We start from the raw sequence: 27,512 nt of genomic DNA, 5'->3' as shown, positions 1-27,512 counted from the left end.
GGAACAGTCTTTGTCTCATCTGAGTTATAGCTTATTGTTAGCAGCCTTCAAATCCCCCAAAACAAACACGAAAACAAAGCAAGAAACCATTTTTGGAATGTGGACCCTGTCCTTGTGTGGTTAACAGCCTCTAGAGAAATTGAATGCATTTTTCTGACCAGCTGATTGTTTTCTGTCTTTCCATCTAGTTGGACAACATCCTCTACCCTCCCTCCACGTCCCTCAGGAAGTCCAGTAACCCCGAGCTGACTCACGGATTGAGTCCCGCTCTCAAATTTAGACGACATCTCAGTGACGATGGAAAACACATCCGAAGAAGGAGCCTGGGTGGTGGTCTCACAGGTAATTCATGTGGGGATCACTCAGTATGTTTTCTTGTGGGGTTTGCAAAGTTTCTACTATAGGAACTTCCTTTTTCATGATCCTTTTGATCTTAAAGGGACAGTCCACCCTAAAGTCAATTCCTTTTAACTGTAGTGCCATTTATCCATCTAGATCAGTGTTTCTCAAGCTTTTTTTTTTTTGCCTCGTACCACCTCAGAAAATATCGAGATCTTCAAGTAGCACCTAACTTTTTTGCACCGTTTGGTGCTAGTCGGTGCTGTGGACACTTCACTGCTGCTTCAGGAGCACTTGTGCTCGGTTCACTGTCATTTACTTAATATTTAACACAGTTACTGGACTTATTCTCCTCTGCTCTTAATTTCCTCATAGTAGTTCCCATTTGGAGGCCCTATTGCAGTGTCTTTGAAGCGTTCATTTTCAGTCTCTTCATTTTACCTTGACCAACTATCATGCCCTCACAGTTCAGCTTGTAACCTGTTATTTATTTACCTGTTTCCAGAAATCATGACCCAGTTAGTTAAGATTATCCAAAGACCTTGTTGTGAGCAGTTTCATGGAAGAGCTATCTTTCCTCTGAACTACACCCACCAACCGTGTCACTGTGTTAGCTAGTTCAATGGTGCTAATGTTACAGCTCAACCGGGGAGGATGTTTACATACAGCACAAGCCTTTCATATGTGTAGATGCATGCTTCCTCCTGCATGTTGATACAGTTGATAGTAGAGTGACCAGATGAGACTGGGTGAAACTCAGGACAGGGAAGTTGAGTTTCTTTTTTTCCAGCTTTATAATTTTGAGAATACCATAAATATATATGATTAATTACAAGAAAATTAATCAGAACTAATAAAACAAAGCCATCACATTTAAATTACATTTCAATTACATGTTATTCTTGATTTATCTGACCTAGTTTAAAGTGTTACATCATGTTTGATGACCTGTAACATTAACACCAGATCATATCTTCTGTCTCCGCTGTGGTACGATTAGTCTCGTGTGTTGATCAGAGTTGTGATTAAATGGTTGGGCGGGCCGCAGAAGTCGTTGGCCGACGTTTGGACAAGGCTGATGTAAAGAACAATTTAAATCAGTATTATGAAGATCAGTTCCAGATTCTGAGGATGATATGAAGCACAGTGTCCTGGCTGTGTTTACAATAAACATGAATCGTTACAGACAGGTGACAGGCGTGCTCCACTCATTTTATAACCTGTCACCTGTGTTTATAAACATCTGTTCAGCAGATATTGCAGGAGTTTATGACTGATGTTTTTTTTAATTTTATTGCAAATTTCACCTGCAGTGGTGACTGCACTGTGTGTCACCTGGTTTAAAACTGCTCGAATGACATCGACAATCTGTTATTCATGTTAGCTTAACCAGTGTAATGTAGACAAGTGAAAACACATCAGTAATACTGAACAAACAGGATATTATTTTGAAACAACTACAAGCAGAAATTATAGGGACGTATTGCTTGTAATTGGGGACTGTCGTGAAATTTTCAGGACCCTTGGTCACCCTAGTTGACGGATAGTTTCTAGAAAATAGTTTCTACATGAAACTGTTAACAACGAGGCCTGTGGATTTTGATTTACCACGTCATGATTTCTGGAAAGAGACATTGAGCTTTCCAAATGTGTTTTTTGGCACTTTGATCACCACAAGCCAAGTGTCATCTAGTTTGATTATATTGGAGAGAATGCAGACAACTTTATAGCTGATATCTCCAAAACTCTGTGACTCACAACAAAATAATTTAGATGGATAAATAGCACTGCAGGCCAGGGGGGGAAAAACGTGTAATTTTGATTTTGGGGTGAACTGTCCCTTTAATTTCCCATGCAGCAGAAAATCACAGTCATCAAACATGGTAAAATGAGATGGTGCATCTCAGAATTTTTATCCTCTTATTGAAGGTCTTACTTGGCTCATTAGATTAATGTGAAATTTGATTAATTTAGAGTTTTATTCATATTTGGACGAGGTTAAATATATAACCCCGCTATTTATTGTTATCAGTCTCACTGTAGATAAACATACATGAATATAGTTTTCAGTAACCGAACACACAAGTCCCTCATCGAATCATTAATCACTCCACTCAAACTCACTGGGAGTTTCCACTGTTTGCAGCAGCTTAAAGATTTATTTGGAGGTAGAAAAATGGTTTATGTTAATCTTTATCACATTAATGGTCATAAACCAAGACCATCAATCACTTTTAGAATACATTGATGCTCCTTAATGGGATATTAATACCTCTTAATGGCTCTAAATCTGGAGTAATTTCACCCAAGTCAAAAACATCTTTTACCTCTGTATGTATAGTGACGTCCAGCCATGGAGTTTTATTTTTATTTGCTAATGGAGGCGAGTTGAATTTCATTTGCAGTGTTCAAAGCAATGATATATGACTCTGTGAAATGTATTTTGAGACGGTGCCTTGGTTACTCAAACAAATCAGGATAATCCACAGACCCTGCTGTGAGCCGTTTTCAGTGTTTCCTACCTTTGTGGAGGAAATATTTGTCGAGGACACGCTTTGCTGTAAAAACTGCGCTTCAAATGTATGACCGTTTTCAGTTGCAGTAAGTAGTGACAAACACACACCATCTGCCACAAAAACTGGATTGCTCAAGGAATGCAACAATGACAGTGTCACACTTGGCAGGACAATGGGATTACATCAGCATCTGCAAACAACAGAGATGTGACCCAAATGTCACCAAAGTGGATAGCGTCCACACCTGTAAAGCATCGAGGTATCATTTCAAGATCAGATTTTCTTCCATCCAATATCTGCTATTTATTTAAAAGCCCTGAAAGCACATTTTCTCAACTGGCTTCTCGCTGTGAATGATGGGATACTACGGGGACGCAGTTGGAACAGTTTTGATTATTTCACTGTGGAGATTTCTCATCCTCTCAGGCTGTTTGTCAGTGCTCCTCTCGCTGGTTTGAAGGAGGGCAGGACCCGGTTAGAAAAAGATGATGTCATACACTTCAGACCACCAATCAGGGTTTAGCATTATTTGAATCAAAATGTGATGACAGCTGAAGGGGTTTGAGCAACTCTCTCAAACTGCAAGTAATTCCCTCAGAAACTTTTGGCATAACTGACCTATAACCAGGTTTGGGGAGTAATGGATGTGCACATGTAATGGATTACATAATCTGGATGCACAGAAGGTAACTGTATTTACAGTTACAGATAAAAAAAAAAAAAAGATTAAAGTTACATTTTGGAAAAATGGGGATTACTGGTCCGATTATGATTTTAAATAATGACTGATATACTACCATGCACAATGCACACACAGTTGCCAAGTCATTATCAGCCTCTAGTGAAAAAATGCTTCACTGGGTGGTCATTAAACATGATTTTGTCTAAATCAGTCAATCGATAAATAAAGTATGCACAACACAAAGGAAGAAACAGCTGGACAAACTAATAAACCTACCAACAAACATAAAACACAAATGAATCTGCATTTGTTTTTATAACTGATTAATCATTTTGCATAATTTTTAATAAAAAAAAAAGGTTCAAATTCTCTGATCTCAGCCTCTTAAATATGAATATTTTCTGGTTTCTGCGTCACCAGTTGTTGTTAGCCTCTAATGCTGTGATCACACAGAAAGCCTCACGTTACTCATGACCTGACCTTGAGACCTTAGTTGGGATCATTTGTCTTTATTCACATAATTCAGGCCAAACATCCAGAATACATCATCCCTCAGCTATCAAGCAACGGCAGGCGGAGAGGGCGTGCGTGTTTTTGTGTTCAGTTCACTTCGATCTCACCAGAGACTCCTGGTATTTTTCCTCCTGTCTCTCTGCTCTTCCTCTTTTCTCTCTCTGTATGTTCATGAAGTAAAGTACATTTCCTCTGCAGTCAGCAGTCAGCATGGACGAAGACAGACTGATTACAGTACATTATACATGCGACAGTAGAGGTCAGCACCTCCGCGCCTTGCTGCAGTGCAGACAAGTTGAGAAGCGACAATGAGGATAGATCCACTTTTAAACACAAGTTTAAAAAAGTAACTCCGAGCTCTCCTCCTGCCAGTTGACCAGATTCATCTGACGTCATTCATGTCACCTGAATTTTTGCATCTTTGCTTTGACTTTGTTTATAATTGTGCCGTGCATACATAGCAGAGCATAGCATAGCATAAGTCCTCTCAGCCATAATGCCATAACAATTATTTTGGCTGATATTGCAAATGCGATATGATTTGCAATATTAGAGGTCATGATAATTTTTACATCATTATTCTTATTTTGATTGAAAAACATGTTAAATGACCATGGTCTGAATTTTTTTGCAGGAATCTGTGCCAAATGAAGCTGTTTCTTTAAGTCTTAAATCTGATTTGTAGAACAGGTCATGTCTGCCTCATGACGTTCATTAATTTAAAAGTTTATTGAAATTACAGTAATAATATATTGCAGCTCCATGATTTGAAAATTTCAGAAAGCCACATTTCTATTTTGATAAAATTTCGATTAATTTGCAGTCCTACTGTGAAGATAAAGTTAATATTCACACTGTTAGACAGAGAATATGCTCATCTCATTTTATAGACCTTAAATGTTTTTAGTTAATGCTACTTTCACTAAGAAGTCACAGATTGGCAGTAAAGAGACTCTGTTCTCTGGCTGGAGGCCCATATCAGTTTTGAATTTCTCCAGTCAGACTCAGTCTCTGGAAATGAGGACAAAAACATGAGCTACCAAGCTTATCACTTATTTGGTTGACTGTCAGTAGGACTACATTTTGTGTTTGCTCCCGTAATGAAACAGTCTTTTCCTGTGATGTGAACGTGTTAAGTCAGCAGAGAGCGATCCCCTCGGAACGGTTGAATTCATTGTGTGAGGATTTGTGATTTCAGTTTGTAGATTTGTAGCAAATCCTGCAGCACAGACTTGCAGAATACAAACTACCTGACCAGGTTTATCGTGTCTAGTTGGAAGCACTATATGTCACATATACATCCAATCACATCCATTTTATTTCCAGTTTCCAGTAACAACGGATCTCAAACATTTGCACGAATGAGGAAAGAGAGCAGCCTTGCTGATATGAAAAATGCAGTATACAGTTTCATGTAGCCTCTGGATAGAGGAGTGGGTGTCTTGTTCACATCACATGAACATATTGTAGATAAATTCCTCTCTCTGGACAATGAGAGATATACAGCTCTTCTACTGTAACTGCTTTCATTCAGAAAACTGTTAGACCTCAGGCTGATTGTCTGTTTTATTCCTTAGAATTTTTCCCTTTGAGTTTCATATGAAGGACTTTGACCTCGCTGATTAAAATGTCAACCCTTTCACAGTCATTGAAAGATTGTTTTCATCAGGTGCAGCTCTGAATTCATGCATTACCTTTTACTAATTGGCCTGCATAAAAAGAAGAGGAATACGCACACATAACCTTACGCAAATCAACTTCCATTGACTTGATTGTGCTTTTAAAGGTCCAGCCTGTAAGATATACAGGGTTTTTGCCAGAATATGACAGAAATGAAACATAATATTCAGAAGTATGTTTCCGTTAGTGTATAATCACCTGAAAATAACAATCATTGTGTTTTAATTACCTTAGAATGAGCTGCTTATGTCTACAGTGGTTACAGTTCCTCTTCCATGGAAGCCGCCATGTTGCACCGCCAGGTTTATACAGTAGCCCAGAATTCATGAGTTTCGTGGCCCCCGTATGTTCTCATGCTTGGAGCGGGAGCATGGATGTACAGGCATATTATGCTGCATTCAGGTGTTCCCTGAAAAATCCCATTTTCCAAGTTGTGAGGTCCTTTTTCCGACTTTGTAATAAGAAAACAAAATGGACGCTGCTTTAGTACATCACCATAAACCACTGAAATATTGCTTTACTTGACTTGTTATCGTACTAAAAAATAACTTTTCTAACTAATCCAGGTCATTCTACATGGACAGCAACTAACTAATATTGTATTACAAAATACATGTTAGCAAAGAAAATTTTATGGAATGTGTGAATTAATCAGAAATTATCAACCAGATATTTACTTTCATCAACAGACAACTTGGCTTTGCAGATATTCTGAGTTGTTGCTCTGACTTGAGGCGGCATTCATGTGAATTCTTCCATTCGGAAAATAATTTTTTCAAATTATTCTGACGCCACATGAATGCAGGATTATAGACAGGATACCAAACGCAAAGATGATGCCTGTTCAGTCAAATGAGAATTGCTCGTTTGGTGCATGAGCCAAAAAAGATTTCAAGCTTCCGGGTTTACGTCCTGGTTACACAGCCCACTGAATGTGTGCAGGTTTGTCTTGATGACCGCGCCTGCAAGTTCTTGGTCAGCTCATCGACTTTACATTTAGATGATTTAGTTGTTTAAATTGCTTGTCTCAACTCTAGGAAAGTTTTACAAATATAAAACCTCCATGGATCAAAAATAGGTAATAATAAGTGTCATAATTGACCTTGTTTGCAGTTTGAGGTGTCTTGTCAACTGTTTTACAGACTGCTTGGCTTACAGAGAAAATGCTTTTTGGTCTTCAGGGGGATATTTCACTGCAATACCATGATTTTCTGAAAAAAAACAAAAACAAACAAAAAAACCCCTAGATTTATTGATACCAAAAACTTTTCCTTATACATCTACGAGGGTGAGAGTGAGATTGCAATAGTTGTGAGCTTACCACTAGATGCCACAAAATCTTATACACTGGTCCTTTAAAGCGAGATAAAGGTGATGTCGTCATTTCTAACTTGAAAAAGGTTTTTCCCCCGTGGCGTTTATAATGTAACTTAATTTGTTGTTACAGTGTAGCTAGTTTGTACTTGCTCTGTACCTGAGGGCACATACTGTTTGGTTAAGACATGCTTTGACATTATAAATAAGAAACAATAATTCATTATCCAGAGATCAAACTTGAAAAGGTGAAAGTTAAACAGTCAGACAAATATCCTTCAGCCTGAGCATGCCTGTAAATTCTCCCATGAACCAGGAAAGTTAGGCACAAGTCCTTCTCTCAGCTTGTGTTTTTAATCCTCCTGAGGAATGAGGAGTTGGTTTACTCTCGGTGAGGGGATGATAACATGACAAAATGTATTTTTAATGGTTTACATACCTCAGTTAGCATAACTTGGCTGAAAAGTAAAACCCTTGTGCAACCTCTGGTGCCTCTTAGAGGGTGAATGAGTGTACGTGACCATGGCTTTCATATAAAATGTCCCCTCTGAATATAACCCAGTAGAATTGTGACAGGGTGTGTGGAGATTTTTGATTTGTTCGTTTTTGTTTCACATCATGATTCATGCAGCAGAGGTGTGTTTGAAACAGGGGCATCTGCACAAGGTTGAGAATGCAGCGGTCTGACCTTGCAAATACCTGCACTGAATGTAAAAAAAAACAAAACAAAACAAAAAAAAAAACTTTTGAGCATGAAGAGAGATTTCCTTTATGCCGGGATGTGATGGACTCAAGTGAGGAAACCATTTGGCGGTAAGGAAGGAAGGACCTCAGTTTTCCCTCCTCATCCTGTTTGGGCTGCCCTCAGTTCTCTTGGTTTTACGACAGAGATCACAGCGTAACGATGAGGGTAACTGCACTGATAATCCACTTAGTCCAGCCTTATAATTTTGCCTGCAGTGGAAAAGAAAATTGTAAGGAAAAAAAAGTGTGTTTTCAGTGTCATACATTCTTTTTCATAAGACTTTAGTTGGCACTTCATTTTGTAATGCGTGTCATCTGCAGAGGAGTGAGAAAGAAAGAAGACACAACTTAATGGCTAAAACTAACAGGGCCGGTGTTAATTCAAACAAAGTGAAAATATTAAAAAGAACCACAGTTGAATGACATAATTAACCTTGTATGCAAATTGTGCAGCAAATGTAAATGTACGGATCTCCCATCAAGTCATGAAACAGTTTGATAGCAGTACAATAAAAGCCAGTGAGCTTTGTCTCCCATAAGATTATCTTCTTTTATAATCTGACAACAATAAAAGGAGATATCAAGTGAGAGGAATTTTCTGTCTCAGACAAGTATCACGTCTGATAATTGTCTACATGGAAGTGACAGAGGAAAGTGCACATATTTTGTAGTAAATGGGATAGAAATGCACATTTTCTACAGTTGATTTGATCAGTTAATATTTAAAATACTTGTGACAGGCTTAAGAAACATGAGACAGTGCCTCTGAACAAAAAACCCACAATGTGAGGCCACAGAAAAGTGTTTTATAGATGGAAACTTAAAGAATCCTCCTCATTTTTATAGTATAGTAGCAAACCACTGCAGCTTTAAGTTGTCTTTCAAGCATGTTGTGCATTTAGTTGAGAATTGACGGTTAAGAGATGAGAGAATGATTGTAATGTAAGACACAGCATTTTTAAAACTTTATTGTAAGTATTCTCAAAGTTTTGATGACTGCCAATTCAGAGAGCCAGTGTATGACTGAGGACCACCCAGGAAAGCCCATGAATCAGCAAAACTCACATTATTTTTATATTTGGAGAGAAATGTCAGTGTGACACCATTGAATCGCCACTGTCTGATAAATCTGGTATTGTTCCCATCGATGGTCTTTTCCTTTGGTTGGAGAAACACTCACCCTGTTGGAGGATTCTTTCTGTCATCAAAAACACCTCAAAAATTACTAGCGGGCATGGATGAGGTTACTATGGCCGACCAGGTTGTTATAAGTCAACTTACAGTAACTCTACAGACAACTGAAGAAGAAATCAGATGTTTAATGAAGTGAGTGAGCTTAAGATTTCTGTTAATGAGCCAAAATATAATGAATGAATGATGATAAATTATTGATGAACTGAAGGGCTCCCTTTAAATACTCTTGAGTTGCAGCTTGACGGCATTTCCACCCAAAGTACCCAAGATTTTTAGTTCTAGTAACTACTTTTCCAGGAACCAACCACTTCTTTCAGCCTGTTTTTCCATGACAGACCACAGTCTTAAGTCCCGCTTTGTTGTCAGACAGTCTGTCGTTTCCTTTCTTCTGTACCTCCCACGTTCTCAGTGCTGCAAGCTCCAGCCCCAAAGTTCTTGGATCTTTGGAAAGAACTTCTGTCCAAGCAGGGACTTTTTAAGGGATAAAATAATGTCCCTACAATTAAATTTAGACCCTGATCCCTGCAGTGGAAACGCCCAAAGTTCTGCTTTTCGCAGGACAAAAGAAAAAGAGGTACTTGCTTGAGGCCATCTGAACTCGAGATATTCCCTTTATGTTCTGAGCACAGTCTCCTTCTCTTCCCTTCATTCACTGTGCCAAGAGTGTTAATCCTCTGCTCTGTCTCCTCGAGTGTTTACTTAAGCAGGAAACAGAAATGTACACAAGTGGAAAAAAGATGACAACACTTCTGTAAATTATTTTTTCAATCCACAGAGTCCCAGTGGTGCAATAAGATCTGCTCACTGAGATGCTGAGGCTGCTTCTGTTGTGTTTTAATCTTTATCTTGCCTTGGTGTACTGAGGGTTTAGGATTAAAATTGGCAGATCAAAGTGAAAGCAGCAGTTAGTGCCATCTAGCTGCCAGCCATGGGAACTGAAAGTGGAGATTCAGTTCAACAATATTCTCATACAGAACTCCAATTGTTAATAAAACGTGTAGGTGGATCCATTTACTCACCTTCACCAGAGTTTGTGGTGTTCTGGTGGTTATGTAATGATGGGATTGTCAGTGATCTCTTAAATGGCTTCACTCCCCCCTCTGACCTATTTAACCCTTTGACATCCTGCCTTGCTGCACAGGATCAGGGGCTTCAGGTTTAGTTAGGATTATCTTATGTTACTGTTTTGTCATTTGACCTGAACAGTCTCCCTGTTTACTTCCTCGTATTGTGGGTCAGAGGTCAGTAGTACAAAAATGCTTGCTGGCAACTGCACAGCAGTGAAAACAGCATCCAGATCTTTTATGTAAGTAAAAGCACCAATACATTAATGCAAAAATATTCCACTATTAGTTGGAAACCCTGCATTCCTAATAGTGAAATGCATTTAAAGTTCACATTTACTAAATCTTTTTTGTTTTATAATCCTCTTCCACCTCTTAGATTGTTGCTGCTTTCTACTTTTTTAATACGAACTATCACACAAATAAGAAAATTGGCGGCTCAGCCTTTTTTAGCTGTGCACGAAAATGCTGTAATTCCTTGCCCAAGGCTACAAGAGGTACAAGCTCTGCAAATATTTCAAACAACATTTGAAAAACTTGCTTATTCGACAACATTACCTTTAATTAACTAACACTCTTTAAGGGCTTTATTCTCATCTTTTACGTATTTCATTGTTCTCATGCCTACTTTAGTTTTATTTCTGTTTTTTCACTTTTTCTATTGTTCTTAGTATACCTGTTCTGTCTCATTTCATTTTGTGGTTTTATTTTGCAGCACTTTGATAAACGAATAATTGGTTTGAGCAATTTTTCAAGAAATTCTGTAATTTTAGCTTCTTTGATGTGAATATTTTCTGGTTTCTTTACTCCTTTATGACAGTAAACTGAGGATCTTTGGGTTGTGGGTAAAACAAGACATTTGAGGATGTCATTGTGTCATTTTTTGACATTTTATAGCCCTTGATATGACTGTGTGTCACATCATCAAATTCTTAACACTGACAAAGGGCCACCAGATAAATCTGGGCGTTTATGAAATGAGTAATGGGAGAGAAGTTCTTTGTTGCACAGATTTGTTTCAGATATTTTTATTGAAAGCATTTGTGCAAAATATCACTCAAAATAATAATTTATCAGGCTTTAGTGGGATTTTCGGTATACTGAAGAAAATACAGAATATTTCAGTGTAAGACTTTACTGTTTGGTGTTTATAGAGCAACACCAGACAGTAAAGTCTGAAATTTGTTGATCCTTCTTCTTCATCCTCCCATGAATGTTTGCAGACCTCAGATGAAGGGGGCGTTAATGTTTTGTAGAATATACTAAATGTTGGGCATATCTGCCTCTGTATTCAAACATTCATCCAGTTTATCTGGACTTACACCCCTGCATGTGTGTTTTCACATAGTCCCAAACCTGAAGATCCTGCTACAGGAATTTGGAATAATTGGCTTTTTGTGAAATAAGGGACGATTTCACGGCTAAATTACCTCAAATATTTATTTAAATTAAACCACGGGGGAAATCTAGGAAGGGAAATCAGTCTTTTGACAAACTGCCAACTGACCCTCGTCCTGTTGTTGCTCTGCAGGAAAGTACCTTCTGCTCCCCCCCAACCCCCAGCAGACACAGACAGCATGGCAGCCGTCATCCGAGATCTCTAACCTGGTCCGTATGTGTTCGCTGAACCTCGGAAAGTCGGACCCCTCCCTCACCTCCAGCCTGGTGAGTACTTCCTAAATCATGACCCCGCTATGATGGTCTGCATCCTGATCCAGGCCGAACGCTCCCATTACTTCATCCTCTGAACAGAGTTTGGTCAAAACAAAAGCAGCTGTGTGTGAAGTTCACTGAACCGGGTACTTTTCCTACATGATCATTTGCTTATAACTAATTAATGTGTGAATAAATAATATTCAGTGGGAATCGCACTTTTTTCCTAAAAGGAAATAGATGGCTTCAGATAAAGATGGTTGCCACAGATGTGATAGTCCTGGAAATGGAATTCATATATACACACATCCATATATGCATATTCTTTTCAGTGCATAGTAATCAATACGTGCTTAAATTATACTTAAGAAAAAGCTGTATTTTTACTGAAACAATGCAAAGTTGTTCAAAAATATTATAATTAATATACAAATCCAGTGGACCTAAGCTTTGTATTTTGTTGCCATTAAAAAAAAAATGTAAGTAAACTGTGCTAAAATTGCTAAGTGGATTGATAAACAGAACTGAAGCAATGTGAATTACTATAATTAAAGTCCTAATAATGCCCATTCCTTGTCTTAGGTATTCAAATGTGAGTCTCAAGTGGCGGATTAAGACCTTCATAATTCATTTATAATTCTATTACATTTGTGGGTCTGAAGACAAACTCCAGTAAGCAATGAAAATTTATTTTAAAATTCATTTAAAAAATAAAACAAAATATATGTAGACTTTCAATTAGCTACATAGATTAGCATTTTATGTCAGAGAAGGAGTAGGAAGAAGCAACGTTATTTTCTAGTCCTTGTGCTATTCTGTGCTAATCCATCAATAATCAATCAATTACATAAACCCGCTCTCCTCCCCATCGTGCACCCCCACAATTACACCATTGTGTTCAGCCTCTTCATACCTAATCAACCACACTCCATAATCAAGAATGTGAAAAAAGAAAAGAAAACCAGTAACAGTATTAATGTGCTTAACATTCCACTCTTGTTTATTTCTTTCCCATTGCATTCCATAAAATCACCCCACGCTTGCAAGGTCTTCAAAATATAAATAATCTAAATAATAATTTTACAGTCAACCCAAAGACGAACAGCTTAGTCGCAGGGGAAGTGGAATTCTTCCCTCAGCGATTTGGAAACAAGTGTTTAATCTGCAAGGCTGCCGGTTCTGTTCAGTTCTGAGATGTTTTCCATATTTGTTGATTTTAGTTAGTTAGGCCTAAACCATATTCCATATATCATCGGTTACCAAACTTTTTCTTTAAGGAGCCCTTTTTCTATCATTTAGTCAACTGATGACTGCTGACTAAGTGACATATTTAATGGATTTTTCATATCATATTAAACAGTAATAGCACAATAGCAATAATTGTGTACTTTTCTAATGCAGGATGAGGCTGTTTAGCAAAGAGTGGAGGCTCTGTGAATAGAGTTGTGTTCAGGTCTTTTCCATGTCCTAATCTTGACTTTAAAGATTACAGTTTTATTTAGTTTTCTTCACAGAATACAGGCCTACCATATATTTCTAAATATAGGTTTCCTTACCCCTCTTAAAATCAAGAAATCCTGGCAACCCCCCTGTGAAGCTTTAGTGACCCCTGGTTGGGGTCAGGTCCTCCAGGTTGGAAAGCAGTGCCATACACAAAACAATTCTGTCAACCCATAAATGAAATTGTTAACACAGTCAAGTGTCAACATTATTGGGTGATATGACAAAGATACTCTTATCTGTGCCTTTAAACTCTGATCTGTCAAACACACCTATTGTTGGTTTTTGCCTCCATGCTGGTTTGTGGCTGACGTCTGGTTTAATAAATGACCTGCATGTTTGGTTAATGGCTCTTATCTGTCACTGCTGCAGGTTTATAAAGCCCTTTGCTGCGTTGTTTTGAAAAATACAATTCAAATGGATTTATTTCTATGGATACGAAACATGACAAGCCACACGACATCAGCGTTCACATTTATCAAGGATAATTAAATACGTTCAGAAAGGAAATCATTTTAGATTCATTTTAATACCTGAAATGAAAACACATGATTAAGAAGGATTGAGTTAATGAAAAAAACGAATAAAACAAACAACCCCACCCCCAGATATTTCAAGGAGGTCCACATGCATCCTTAGTTTGAAGCGATGAAGTCATGCAGAGGGAGGTGACCTTCAGCTCTGCTTTTTCAGATGACAGATACCGCGCCGTTGATTGTATCTCACTCCTGAGACAACAAGATCACGATACACCCCATCAGAGTCTAATCCAATGCTGTTAAACCATGAGTCATTCCCAGCGTGTGCTCGCTATCCGTCACAGCAAAGGTTAATGTAATAAAATGCTGTTGTGTATGTGTATAAGTATGTGTTTCTGTGCTCGTGTGTGGGCGCCTCCAGAGAAACTGTGACAGAATATTTTGCTAACTGATTCAGAATAAGAAGACACTGTAACCAGAACTAAATCTCAGATGATGTTATGGTGATCCTATTTAACATTAATAATAAAATACCACTAATACAGTATGTCATCCTGATAATAGATTTATAGAAATCATATAGCATTGCAGTTACTTATCTTAAATACACATAATTTTAATGACCAGTGTAATATCTGAAGGCATCTCTGGTGATTTTAATGAATTTATCTTTGAATCTAGTTTGTTTTTTATTCAGGTTGTCTGAACTGGTTCTGTACACTGGAGGGCGCTAGTGCATTTTCAGCATTTAGCAGTGAAACACACGAATCCTTGTGCTTGTAAAAGCCACAAATTAATCCCTTTGGTTATTGTGCCCTGCAGAGTGAATGAATACAGGATTTCCTTTAACATAATTGTCCTCCAGTGGATAAGTCCTTCAGTCGATGTGTTGATTCAATTTAAGTTTCACCACTTGATGACCTCAAAGAGTCTTTGACTGTGCTAGTATTTTAGGATATTTATGTTTTAGAATAATGTTCCACTGATCCCCATAGGCACTTATTTCACTTGCCAACCATCACACGAAGGTTAGAGCCTGAGATCAGCCGGACGGCATCTTGCTCAAGGACACTCGGGAGAGATGAAGGGTCTCTGGCCACATGCAATTCCTCTGCCTATCCAAGAATAAATAAACAAAGTCTATCTGTCTAGACAGCTTTGCATGGACTACTTAGAGGTGTCACGGTACCAGAATTTTAAACTTCAATACTAGTTTAAAAGAATGAAACTCGATATTTCTTTTGATACCATGGCAAAAAGGAAAAAAAAGCCCTCAAAAAAGGCACCAAATAGGATTTTTTCTTTCTTTGTTCCTCTGTGTATATAAGAAGCACGAGTAATCAACAACATAAATAAAAACTCTATATACAAAAAAGTGTTTGTAAGTGGTAAACATTATAAAAAATGCAAAAGAAATACATGGAGTGGATGTTTGTCTCTGGTACGTATGTCTGAATACAGTTTAAATAGTGAGCAGGATTTATATTGATTATATAATGATTTATACAGATAAATATTATTTTACACTTGCTGTACTCAATCAGTTAATGGAGTTAGAGACTTGGTGTGAAGTTAATGGAGGAGACTCTGCACTCACCTCCCAGGTAAGGCTTGTAAGGTCACGGGGACCCGGGAGCCTGGCACACAATTTTTTCATCAGACTTCGTTCAGTAAATGGGACCGCAGATAGATGGATGAAATTGGGCTTGTTGCTAAGGAAGGGCACTAGGGTGCAATACACAGCCACGGTGCTCGGTGTGCCCCCTCCTCTCTGTGCCAGGCTGCACCGCTCCGCCTCTAAAAATGAGTTTTCATGGAATTTTTTTTTTTAAAAATGAGACTGATTAGCAAGTGACTGTTGCATCCACTGCTGTGTGTGTCTGCAACAGCTTTGTACACAGACTCTCCATTCATGAGCACCTGTTTATGTGTCAATGATGGGAAAAAAAAGGGTAATGGAATCCAGTTAAAGGTCAGTCTATAAAGATTTCCAGGCGAAGGGTGTTAAAATTATCTACCACAAGATGTCAAGATCATGCATGTCTGTCCGCTTCTACAGAGTGGACACTGGCCTCAGTTTAGACTTAAAGGAGTTTATTATATTGCAAGCAACAGATCCTTACACACTGAGCTTGACACGCACCTTTTATAACACTTACATTCATAGTGTTACAGAGAAAGTGATGTTTTTAAAAGCGCCTTTATTCTGCTCTCAGTACTTTTGTTGCATCTAAGTGAATCTCTATAGTTTCTCTCCTGTGTTACTGTTTGCACTTTCAGGTATCTGCTTTATTTTAATGTTAGTGTTAGTCTTCAGCTCTATAGGAGTTAGTTGATTTGTAATTGATTATTAAATTAATTGCTGACTATTTTGATAATCGATTTAAGTTATTTATTGACTTCAGCTTTTTGCAGTACAAATATTTTTGGATTTCTTTACTCTGCTATGACAGTAAACTGAACGTACAGAAAATAATCTACTGATTAATTGACTTTGGAAATCATCATTAGTTGCAGCCCTACTCCATACTCCAACCAGATTTAGAAAGAAATTACTATTTGTGTGGGTTTTGCTTGCAGCCAGTCACAGCAAGTGTCAGTTTAATGTGACATAATTGGGCAGCAGCTGCAACCAAAGGTTGACACATACTTCCCTTAATACTAATGTTCATGGTGTTACACAGATGGAAAGAAAAAAAAGGTAAGTGAGAGTTTGCATAAACAGAAAATGAGCATCAGTTAAAGTTCTTGTTGTATTATGGAGTAGTAACCAAGGGGTTTGTTTCTTTGTTGTGGCTTTCTTTTACTAGCTGAGAAAAGTATTTGGTGAAGATAATTGTCACAGCATTATGAAAAGTCTTTTGCTCAGCACTGTAAGTAAGTGCTACTGTAATGCTGTGGATGTACTCGATGAATTACAAATCCATTTCATGCATAAATTGGTTTAGCGAGTAAATCACATTGAAAAAACGAACATGAAACAGATGCAGTGGCCTTTAACAAAATTTAAATGAACTAATTCCTTTAGATTATGCCTGAGTTATGACTAAAACTATCATTGAAATAAAATGGAAATTTCATTTTTAATAATTAATAGATGCTTTTAAGGCTAAAAATTTACATTTATGAAAAAATTGATAGATTTTCAATAACAAAGCAATTGGTTTGAGTAATTTTCAATTTTATCATAATATAATGTTTAACTGACAAAAAAATCTAATGCAGTGATACAGTGGGTGAGAACTGAATGTAATTTTTCTACTCTAATGGACATGGGGTTTTTTCACATCCAATCTAGAAGACAAACTTGATATTATCCTGTTCCAAAAGTTCCTCACTGCCGCTGCCACAACAGGTGCTCCACAGCTGTGCCATCATTAATATGTATACGAAGTGATTAATTTTCTTTAATCTACATGGAGTGATATAGGACCTATGCACGCTTTTAATGTGGAGTTTTGCATCTTAAACATCTGGATACACCTGTTTTGTTTTTATGCCTCCATGCTGGCGATAGTCCGTCCGTCCGTCCCGTTCTTGTGAACACAATATCTCAAGAACACTTTGAGGGAATTTCTTCAAATTTGATACAAACATCTACTTGGATTTGAGGATGAACTGATTAGAATTTGGGGGTCAAATGTCAAGGTCGCTGTAATGTCACAAAATACGTTTTTTGTCATAACTCAAGAATTCATGCGCTAATTATGACCAGATTTCAGGGAATCATCTAGTAGGACAACATGATTGACATTTGTCATTCAAAAGGTCAAAGGTCAGTGTCACTGTGACATCATAACGTTTATCTCTCTCTCAGTCCTTTGTACTCCTCTGTAAAAAAAAAAGTCTCAAAATTGAAACAGCATGTTTCACTGTTCTAGCTTCAGTTATTCACTGGAATCACACATGTAAATATAGTGGTAACTTCCATTTTGCAAAAATGCAAAAACCGTTAGAGCCCTCACTTTGCATGAACGAAAATGAAAGGGTCGACCCGACAACAAGCACTGCCAGATGACAGTGGTTACAAGGGGTGGTGATACTTGCATACATTAATTAATGTTTTGTATTTTGGCCCTATTTATTATTCCAGTTTTGCACTTTAAATGTTATTAAAATACCTCTATATTATGTGAAATATGTCCTAGTGATAAGAGTACAGTAATAACTGCCATGCAGTTTGCACACAAATTATGTAGTGATATAAAACTTTAAACTACCTTTTAATGAATTAGTTCAAAGTCTTCACTACATATATTATGAGTCTGGAAAGAAGTGGATATAAACAACCATTACCTGACTGGTTGGCAAAGGCACACAACAAGAAACCTGTAAGAAACTTATTGATTTATTTAAACCAATAAGGGGGTATTTGACTGGTACAATAAAGCTGGTATAAAAAACGATTGTCTCTGTAAAATATTAATCTTTATCATTTCTTCCCTACACCATAATGAAATGGGGAGAATTATCCATATCTGTATATCTTCCCTGATTGTCTTTAGGAGGTGTGGACCGTTTTAATAAAAAATCGTATCTACGGCAGTCGAGACTACTGTTTTGATAATGGGCACGTCGAATGACTTTCCTCTAGTGATGGGACCGGTTGAAACCAATGATAGCCAATTTATTCTTTCCGTGTTTTCTGCTTTAAAATCTTCCCTGCAGTCATTTGAATGCATACAGTACGCAGTCAAATGTATGAGGTGATCATCTTTATGTTTCCACGCAGCTCAAATGTTGACTCATCCTTATTCTTATTCTTAACGCTGTTTGCATGCCCCCGGTGACTCCGCGGTTGGCACCGTGAGAAAATTAGATGCTGGTGACCGCTGCTCAGATATTCTCCTGTGTAGACACAAGCTGAATGGCTGATGTGTTGCTACATCTCAATGGTATCTTTTGGAGTCGGCCGCACTGACACCGCAGGGCTTCATCTGCAGCCACTGTATTATCCTGCCTTCAGAACAAGCTTAGAAAAGACGGTGAATTGGTTGACCTTGAAAGAGAGGAGCGAAAGAGATAAACACCTCAGCTTCTAAGGTGTTTTTCTTAGTTTTCCTCTTAGATTTTGTAGCTCACAATGAGAAAATTAAAGTAATTATGAGTCCCTTTTGTCCCTCTTTTGGAAGGACTATTGCATAATATAAATGGAAACCCTACAACGTCGTCATGCACTTGAAATTAGCAAAGATTATGTCTGTTAGTAACGCAGGCAGAGAAGCATTTGTTGACTGGGAAGCACTTCGTCTCTGGCTTTAGTGACGGTGAATGAATGGAGGATTGCCAGCATACACACTGTGATGCTGCGTCTCAAGTGCTGAGCATGAGATTGTTGTCGATTCTAACCACAGTCAGATTTGGCAGATATATCCACGTCTGAAGAGATTTAATTGGCTGTTGGATTTGGTTACTTTTCATTCAGACTGAAATGGGCAAATTTGGAATAATGTTCTGGCTATATTACTATTTCTTTTGACCAGAAATACTAGAAAAGTGGCAATGCTGTTAAAAGAATAATGTCAAGGGCTTCCAGGAAAATGTGGAGCCTAATTTGAATTTTTTGTTCTTCATTATGTAACAGGGCATAATTCACTTTATATTGCTTCACACTTCTTCAGTGTTACTGAAGAAGCCAAAGGGTTCCTGTAGTTTAACTCTCTGTAGAGAAGGTAATCTTCTTCAGTCAATTTTTTTAATTCAAAATCTGAATGAGAAAATAGCTGCATGAGATTCCTTGAAAATGACCATAACTGCAGCAGAAGGCTTCACTGTTGCTTTGTTTTAAGTTGATGAATTTTTGAGCGCTGCAACCTACCAGTCATTTTCTTTATCAGGTAATCTGTTGGTCTTATTAGGAACCAGAAGATACACAATATCTTAGAGTTGTTTTCACTGAACGTCTTGTTTTATCGGACTAACAATCGCAAACCAAGAAATACTTAAAGCATCTGGGTTTTTTCCGTGTTTTTCAAATAGAAACTCCTATTTAGCTGTTTGCTAAAAGCACTGATGTACGTTCCAGTAGACTTAGAGGCTTTATGTGTTACATGTCATCATGCAGACACCTATTTCAGGTCATGTCAGACAGTGTTTTTATTTTAGCGGGGAACACCGGTCAACACTTCTGCACACCTTATTTAGAGTGCAGGCAAACCAGATTTGTTTATTCAAATCAGACACGTTGATCAGTTGCTGTTTGTAAAGATAAAGAAAGAGAGTTGATTTTTGAGTCTTATTCCCAGGACGTCGCGTACTGGTGTTTTGGGTCGGTAAAGCATCCCGAGCACAGCAAAATAATGAGCAAATAAGAAGGTATGGGCAGAGAGTGGGTGATTATTGAAAGATTATTTTGGGGGGGGGGGAATCCTGCATAGTTTGCCTTCAAAGAATGCTAAATTGTCAAAGTAGTTGGAATTTGGCTCGAGTTCTGTAACATCCTAGAGTATTTGAATCTATTTCAACCCCATATTATCCATATAAGAATCTGCACCCCTTGATATTGTTTAGTAGCTATTAAACTATTGTCAAATACTGTAAAAATGTCATATACAGACAATAGAGATGTTACTTTATTTACCCCCTTGAGTCCCTCTAGATTTAAGACTCCTTTTGGTTTTGTCAGCCATGCTGTGCCCCCCCTTTGCCTCACAGGAGTCCTGTTATTGCTTTCTTCCCTTTTTTCCTCCTTGATGGTCTCCCATCATACCCCTGGGTGTGCATGGCTCTTTGACAAGCGTGGCACATCTCTCTTGACTGTGATGCTCTTTGGCAGAAAATCAATACTTCACCTCTGGTGTGATATGGAGATAAGACTGTCATAATCCTGATGTTGTGCCTTTGTGGACTCTCATTCTCCCTCATAATTGTAGTCACTGATGTCCTTTACTGATACCATTGTTGCTGGAGCAGGAAGAAACTGCAGTTTATGTGTACAAACAGAAGAGGTTGTGGTGTCCTGTCAGAAAAACCATAAAGTTATTTCACAAATACTATAGATTTTTCAGTCAACACTGTTTTTTTTAGCATCAGCCCACTTCTAATATATATAATAATACTGTTTTCCAGCCACAGTAGAGAGTGGAAAATAAGTTACTCAAATGCTCCTTATTGATCTTTTTGTCTGTGGTCTCTGTCTTTGTGTTGTGGTCCCTGCATGGTTGAATGATTTGAGCTTCAGTTTGTGTTTTATGTTTTAAATTTGACCCAGAATTTGTATGTCACATATTTGTTGTGTGTATATATACAATATATATGTTCTGTTTCATTAAGGCTGCATTTTATTTTGCATTTGAATTATTATTTTTTTATTTATCATGATTAGGTACTGATTTCAGAAACAAAACCTTTCATTTTATTTTTTTAATCACACTTTCACATTTGATTTTTTGCAGCCACCGTTTCCTCCTTTGAAATTTCTCTCCTGGCCCGTAACTTTTGAATTTTCCCATTTCATGTCAGATTAGAGCTCACATTAATGTCGAATTTCCGTTGCCTGACTAAGTGTTTGTTTATGAGTTGTAAGAAATCATGAATAATCTTTTAGAAGGGGTAGATGTTTAGAACTGTTAAACTGAACAAAACGTTAATGGAGTCTGGCGGGCAGTGAGACAGGCAGTCACTGAACTCCGACTCCAGAGTGTGTATTTTCAGAGCACTGGGCTTTTGTTTTCAGATTAATGATCTTAATCAGCAGGCCTCTCCAAGGTGAGCTGAAGCAGCCCTCCAATAAAATGTGTAATCAAACATCATATTATTTAGAGGTTTTGTGTTGGTGTTTCAGCAACATTGCAGAACAGCAATACTACCTTACTGCATAAAAACATTTTGTATCATGACTGTGAGGTGCTTTCATCTCTGATTTTGTTTTCACCTTCCCTGTTATGCTCCACAGAATGACTTTGGAAATATACACACATCCCGAAATTACAAACCGTGCTGCTGTATGTTACTGTAAACATCTGGGTGGGATATAAATGAAACTGTCACTCTGAATAAAGTAGTTCCAGTTGAGACATTCAACCCCTGTCATCCGCTCTGTTTGAGATGCAATTTTCTCTGTTCTGAGATTCAAATGTGACGGTATTTTATGCGCAGTGTGACTTCTTTGAAACTGAGGAAAATGAATTGAGAAGAAAGCCTATTGGATTTTCCAAGTGGACTCAAGCTGACATCGTTTTCATCTTATGAATGCATACATTTACATGGCTGTTCCAATTTATTCAAAATTGAAAAACCAGAGAGGGATTGAAAGTGATGCATTCCCCTTGGTTACTATTTGTGTTTGTTGTCAAGGTTAAAGACTGGACTCATCCATTGGCAGGTTTTATCATGGCTGGATATTCTAACTCCTTTGGCTTTGGACCGATGGATTCTTTGCACTGCTTTGTATGGAGGGAATTGACTCTTTCTTTCCTTGCAGCTCTCTTCACAGGCCCACATGTCCCTCCTCTGCTTGCCTTACCTCCGCAGGTTGCCTCTTGGTCTGATAAGCTCAGGCAGAGCAGAGGCTGTGGGTCACTCAATCAGTGCTCTCTGCATGCTTTCAGTGCCAGCTCTCCCTTTTTTCTCCAAAGGCTGAGGAAACAACCTCAGCTGCCCACCTGCCAGGAGGAAATGAGTCACAGACAACCCCTGGACTTTTCCCAGAGGCTATTCTGTGGCTGTTCTCCAATGCCACTGGCATAAACTGTCTGTCATCATAACTGCCCTAAAACCTGACTCAAAGCAGCTTTACTTTGTGTCATTTTTAAAGATGGTCCTAATGACTCATTTTCCTGTCGAATAAACAGAAATTCAAATTTAGACAAGTATAAATGAAGAAAACAATGTTATTTGTTTGCAGGGTATGGCTAATGTTAGCATTACTAGCAGCAGCCTGCTCTCCTTGCAGGTTAACGTCCACATGCCTGAGCTTAATGTGATTATGCGTTGCTCTGGGTAAGTGGTTATATGCCAGTTTATTCTGACGCAACCTTCATAAAACCTTGTTTTCATTTTCTAGATCAAAATTCTGCAACTGCTGATTTAGATGTCATCTTTGTCCCACTTTCCACCTCACTGGTTTACATTCAGGCAACAGTCCAGGCTGCATAACATCATAGACACAACGACTAACTAGCGTTGTACATTGTTAAATTCTTCATAATTACTTTAATCCGACCAGTATGTTTGCTATCTTGTGCTGATCCAGTTTTTACATTTTTCACTAAAAAATGTAATTTTTCAAAATAGAAATACAAAAGTACAAATTAGAGACTCATGCACACCTTCAGTTTCTTGTAGACAGGTGCGTAGGAGGAAAATTCATGGGCACAACTTTTCTGTTGATTTACTTTGGTTAAAATTTGCAGTACATTTGGATGGAAACAAGGCTTATGACTTCTCATGAATTTTCCTGTTGCACCAACAGCTGGTCAAAGTTTTAACTTATTTTGTGAAATGTCTCATCATCTACCAAATGGACTACCACCAGATTTTGTACAGACATTCATAATAAGGCATAATCATCAATCAAGTAATTGCTGTTAAGAATTTAACTGATTAAAAATGTATGAATAGATTAATTGATAGCCTAGAAATAGCAGATGCCTAATTTTACATTGTTTGGTGGAGCCATTTGTTGAAAACGGAAACTTAAACTTAAATTGAGAAAAAAAAAATTAAAAAGAAATGAAGATTTTAAAAAAATGCATTTTGTAGCTTCTTAATTATGAATGATTAAAGGATTATTAATGATTTCAACTATTTGTTAAGGAAAATGCACAGAATTTGCAACCCTATTTACCAGAGAATAAATCCTAATGACTTTGATCCCCTGATGTTTCCTCTAGCGCCATCAACAGGTCAGCATTCCTTTTGACTTAAAAATAAATACTAATTACATTTCAATCAACCTCACCTGTACTTTGAGTTCATTTCTAATGGTCAAATTTTAGCATAATAGTTTGGATTTTGAACATGGTCAACATTATACTGTAATATTATGTCACTTTGTTCATGTTAACATGCAGATGTTAGCATTTAGGTCTGATCTGCCAAAGAGCAGCATCACAGAGCAGCTATTACAGCTGCAGACTCTCCGTGATAAATGACTTGGGTGATTATTTGATTATCAAAACAGTTGGCGATTAAATTTCAGTCAATTAATTGATTCATTGTTTCAGCAGCAGTATCGTGGCTGCAGTGCTTGTTACAGCCGCTGTGTACAATAGAGAAATAAGGACTTCCAGTATTAAATGAGACAAATGAACCCTCCCTTGTGCTCCTGCTGCTTCTCATCTTCATTGTGAGCCCAGTGCGGGATTTTCTTAATTGTCCCGTTAAGCAGCCACAGACTGAGCAATGACTCGAGACCAGTCGGTTGAATATAACAGGATTCTTTAATTCCCTCAGGTAATCTGGAGGGCATTGTTCAAGCTGAAAAAGTTGACTACTGTAATCCTCGCCCTCTGAGGTTTTAAGGGGTTTATTCAAAAACAGGCTGATTACCCAAGCGCAGACCTGCGCTTTCTACTCTCGACTTTCTTATCAGCACCGCCGCACAAATGACTGTCGCCCCGGGCTCTGCAACACTCAATCAGCTTTGTGTTGTACAGGTTTCAGGACGGGAGAAGTTGATGTAGTGGTCACCTGTCTGACAGTCTCGTGCACCTCCTCCACCAGCCATAGTAGTGAGTAGCTGTCATCCCGGGCCATACACTCTCTAAGAGAAATCATTTGAGCTTGGCTGGAGATGAGGAGAATGGAAGGGGCCCACTTAATATTCACAGAGCAGTAGCACAGTGAATGGAAATGAGTAAGAGAGGGTGAAAAAAAAAAGAGAAAGGGAGGGGGCGCAAAGAAAAACACAGACTGAAACAGAATGCAAAATTGCAGGATAGAATTGGCAGCGTGGTACTGGAAACAACTTATTCTCCAAATGCTAATAATTCAGGAGAGTGTGGGGACATCGAGTTAGTGAGTGTGAAGATCTGTGGTCACTTGCTGACTGCCTCGAAACTCATCTCTACATGCGGAGCGCATGAAATTGTTGGAAATTGACACAGGATATGCAGTTGTATACATAACAGGCTGTGCTGGGAAGTGCGGTTGATTTCAGCATGATAATGATTCAGTGTTTGCTTCTTTGGAATGAAGGAAGCATCTCCTGTGTACAAATTGGCCCGCAGCAGTTTGTGTGACATTTTCACAGCAGGTTTGAAAGGTCTTGGGCAGCAACATTTTTTACTTAAAGTGTGCCAGCGCCCGGTTGCATAAAATCACTGAGGGTTTCTTTAAATTTTCATCCAAGGATGCCTGAGGAAAAAATCGGTTGCATTAAATTGCTATAAGGATTTCCTTTGGATTTTGTAAGGGAAAATCCTTCAGTCTGTAAGTGTTTGCCTTTACCTACTCAAGTATTCCTTTGTGTTGCTAGAAAGTCCTTAGTATCCATTTCCTCAGAAAATATAAGGGGACCAATACTGGCTCCTAAATGTCAAATCATTTATGGAACATAAAACGGAAAACATCACCCCATTTGAAGGCGGCAATAGATTTGATGTTGGTGCTAAATTTGTAACTAGCTAGCCAAACATTGATACAGCTAACGCTGCCTATATTTACGTTAGCTATGTTTTTTTGTTTTTTTGTTTGGCTCGCTCCTTTCTTGCTGTCACCTTTGCTGCTGTCATTTTTCTTCATTAGCTTACTTAATGCAAGTTTGTCTCTTGCCACATCTTCTGCTTGTACACATTTGTTATGGCTTGGTCAAATTTTCTTTGGATTATTGTTCTTTGCATATTTCTTGAGGAGAACTACATTCTCATCTTCCCATTTTATATTCTCCTTGTTACCCACTTTGGAAAGATTAAGTAACACAGGCTAACTAAGCGTGTTAGCTAAACTAGCTAACAATTGACAATTTAACCTTCTTAATTTCTGCCCCTTTTTGCTTTGTACTCCAGCAGTTTAGCAAACTTGGTACCTGGCTGAACCTCGTTTTCTGTTTTCTGTGCTTAGATGAGCTATGAGCTAGGCTTGTCTATGTTGAAAGAAAACCAAATTTAGAAGATGGTTGAAAGATGTTGCTGGTAGACCTGTAAAAGCGACATGTATAAGCTGGCTAATCTTGGCAAAACACTAGCTAACTAGCTTCCTAGCTAATCTACATCAAGCTAGTTAGCTAGTTGGCTGTGGTTCTGCTGGTGGTGATTGAAATGTAACCATGGTAACTGAAATGCCCCATACTGTTTTAGACTCTAACTGTCATGAAAGCCTTACAGCATTTCCTAACTGGAAGCGATGCAGATGAGCGAGCGAACATCAGATTGTTTCAGTTTTTTTTTAATGAGGATGCCCTAATCTGCTCCATTTGTCGGCGAACAGGCAAAATGATGAGTCACTTGTTTTGCGCTCTTGCTTTACCTCCAACCAGTTTTCTTTGGTCAAAATCGATGCATATGTTTCTGACCTCTCGGTTTCCCCTCATCAAAGCAGTCAGCTCCACAAGAGACTAATTAATGAGGCTGAGAAGAGGCAGGTATGATCCACACTAAAAAGGACAAGGTTTGGAGGGAAAACGGGGAGCTGTTGGAGTTTCAAGTAAGTAAACTGTCGCCCAATTAAAAACAAGACTGACTCAAGGAAATTACATCACTTATAAACAAATAGCTTGACTTACTCTTTTGAAGAAGGAGAATTCACAAGTGTTGTGCCCTCCATCTGCTTGAGTTTGCTTGCTTGCTGTATGTTAGGACATGGCATGAGTCTAAGTAGTTAAACAAGTAGCCTCTTATACTGGACTCACACCACAGGAGTTGTGGGCCGATTTACCTCAGATTTTGTGTGAACCAAAGATGAAATTTGGGCAGAATTTAGAGCCCGGCCCAGATTATATGGTAATCCGAGAGCTTTACAGATCCAATCAGTGGAGGTGCCCTAATAATTTTTAAACATGTTTGATATTTACAAATTGTCTGGATTATTACATCAGGGCGGAAGTGAAAGAGAGGTGTTGTCATGCAACGGTGAACATCTCCCCAAACATTTTCTCCTCCAAACTTGTTTAGCCTTCTGCTTTTGTTTTTTTCTCACTGCAAATTACAGTGAGTTGTTGAGATCACGTGAGATTGTGCTCTCTCTCCTCTGGTGTGATTATCTTGATCATATCTTGCAGTGCGTGATGTACCGTTATTTTTAAATTATGTTCTTTTGGGCTTGTGTGAGATTAGAGAGAAATGAACCTGTAAAGTTTCTCCTTATGTGTCTGATGCAGCCAGATTTCCAAATTGGTTTGGATTTTAAAATTCTTGTGTGAGCCCAGCGTATTTTGCTCTAGGGACAAACTTAAGTTAGTAACTTGAGGTTGTTTATGCAACTGGTCCTCTTCCATATAATCGTTCTCTACTTTTTTCTGCATGTAATGTTATCTGTAGGCTCAGCCTTCATGTTTCCTTCACCCGTCTCCGCTTCATTGACTGCAATAAGACCAGTGAGCTTGGTGAGGCTGCCTGCCGCAGACAGGATGCCAGATTCATTGTTGAGGTTGGAGCAGAACAATGCTGGGAAGGATATCCTCTCATTTTCATGGTCACCTAGGGTGCCCAAAAAGCGTGGCTGCTCAGAGAAATGAGTCTTGGGGCTCCCTCTTGTCTCCCCCCACCTACTCACCCTCTCACCCCCGCCCGTTGCTACGCTAAATTAGACCTGCCTGTCTTTCTCACTCTCCCCCTCTCTCTCTCCTTTTCTCTCTCGCTCCATCTCTCTCCTTCACTCCTGAAGTTACAGAGGAGAGGAACAAGAGGGAGGTGTCAGCTGACCGCCCCCCTCCAATCAGATAAGTTCTGATGGA

General features: G+C 38.4%; 1 protein-coding gene across 5 annotated transcripts in view; it reads left to right on the top strand.

Moving 5' to 3' along the window:
- The window catches only part of mast4 (microtubule associated serine/threonine kinase family member 4), a 148,974-nt gene that overhangs the window by 31,935 nt on the left and 89,527 nt on the right, over positions 1-27,512 (top strand). For all 5 annotated transcript variants that reach the window (XM_084745303.1, XM_084745304.1, XM_084745302.1 and 2 more), the window contains exons 2-3: positions 189-342; positions 11,578-11,711. In XM_084745303.1, coding sequence (XP_084601429.1) covers positions 189-342; positions 11,578-11,711 — 288 coding nt within the window. The remainder of the gene's footprint in view (positions 1-188; positions 343-11,577; positions 11,712-27,512) is intronic.

The sequence above is a fragment of the Lutjanus erythropterus genome, chromosome 20 (genome assembly GCF_056507025.1).
Source record: "Lutjanus erythropterus isolate fLutEry1 chromosome 20, fLutEry1.hap2, whole genome shotgun sequence".
NCBI classification, from domain to species: Eukaryota; Metazoa; Chordata; class Actinopteri; order Lutjaniformes; family Lutjanidae; genus Lutjanus; species Lutjanus erythropterus.
The sequence above is the reverse complement of the archived record's forward strand: the minus strand, read 5'-3'. Positions and strand labels throughout refer to the sequence as shown.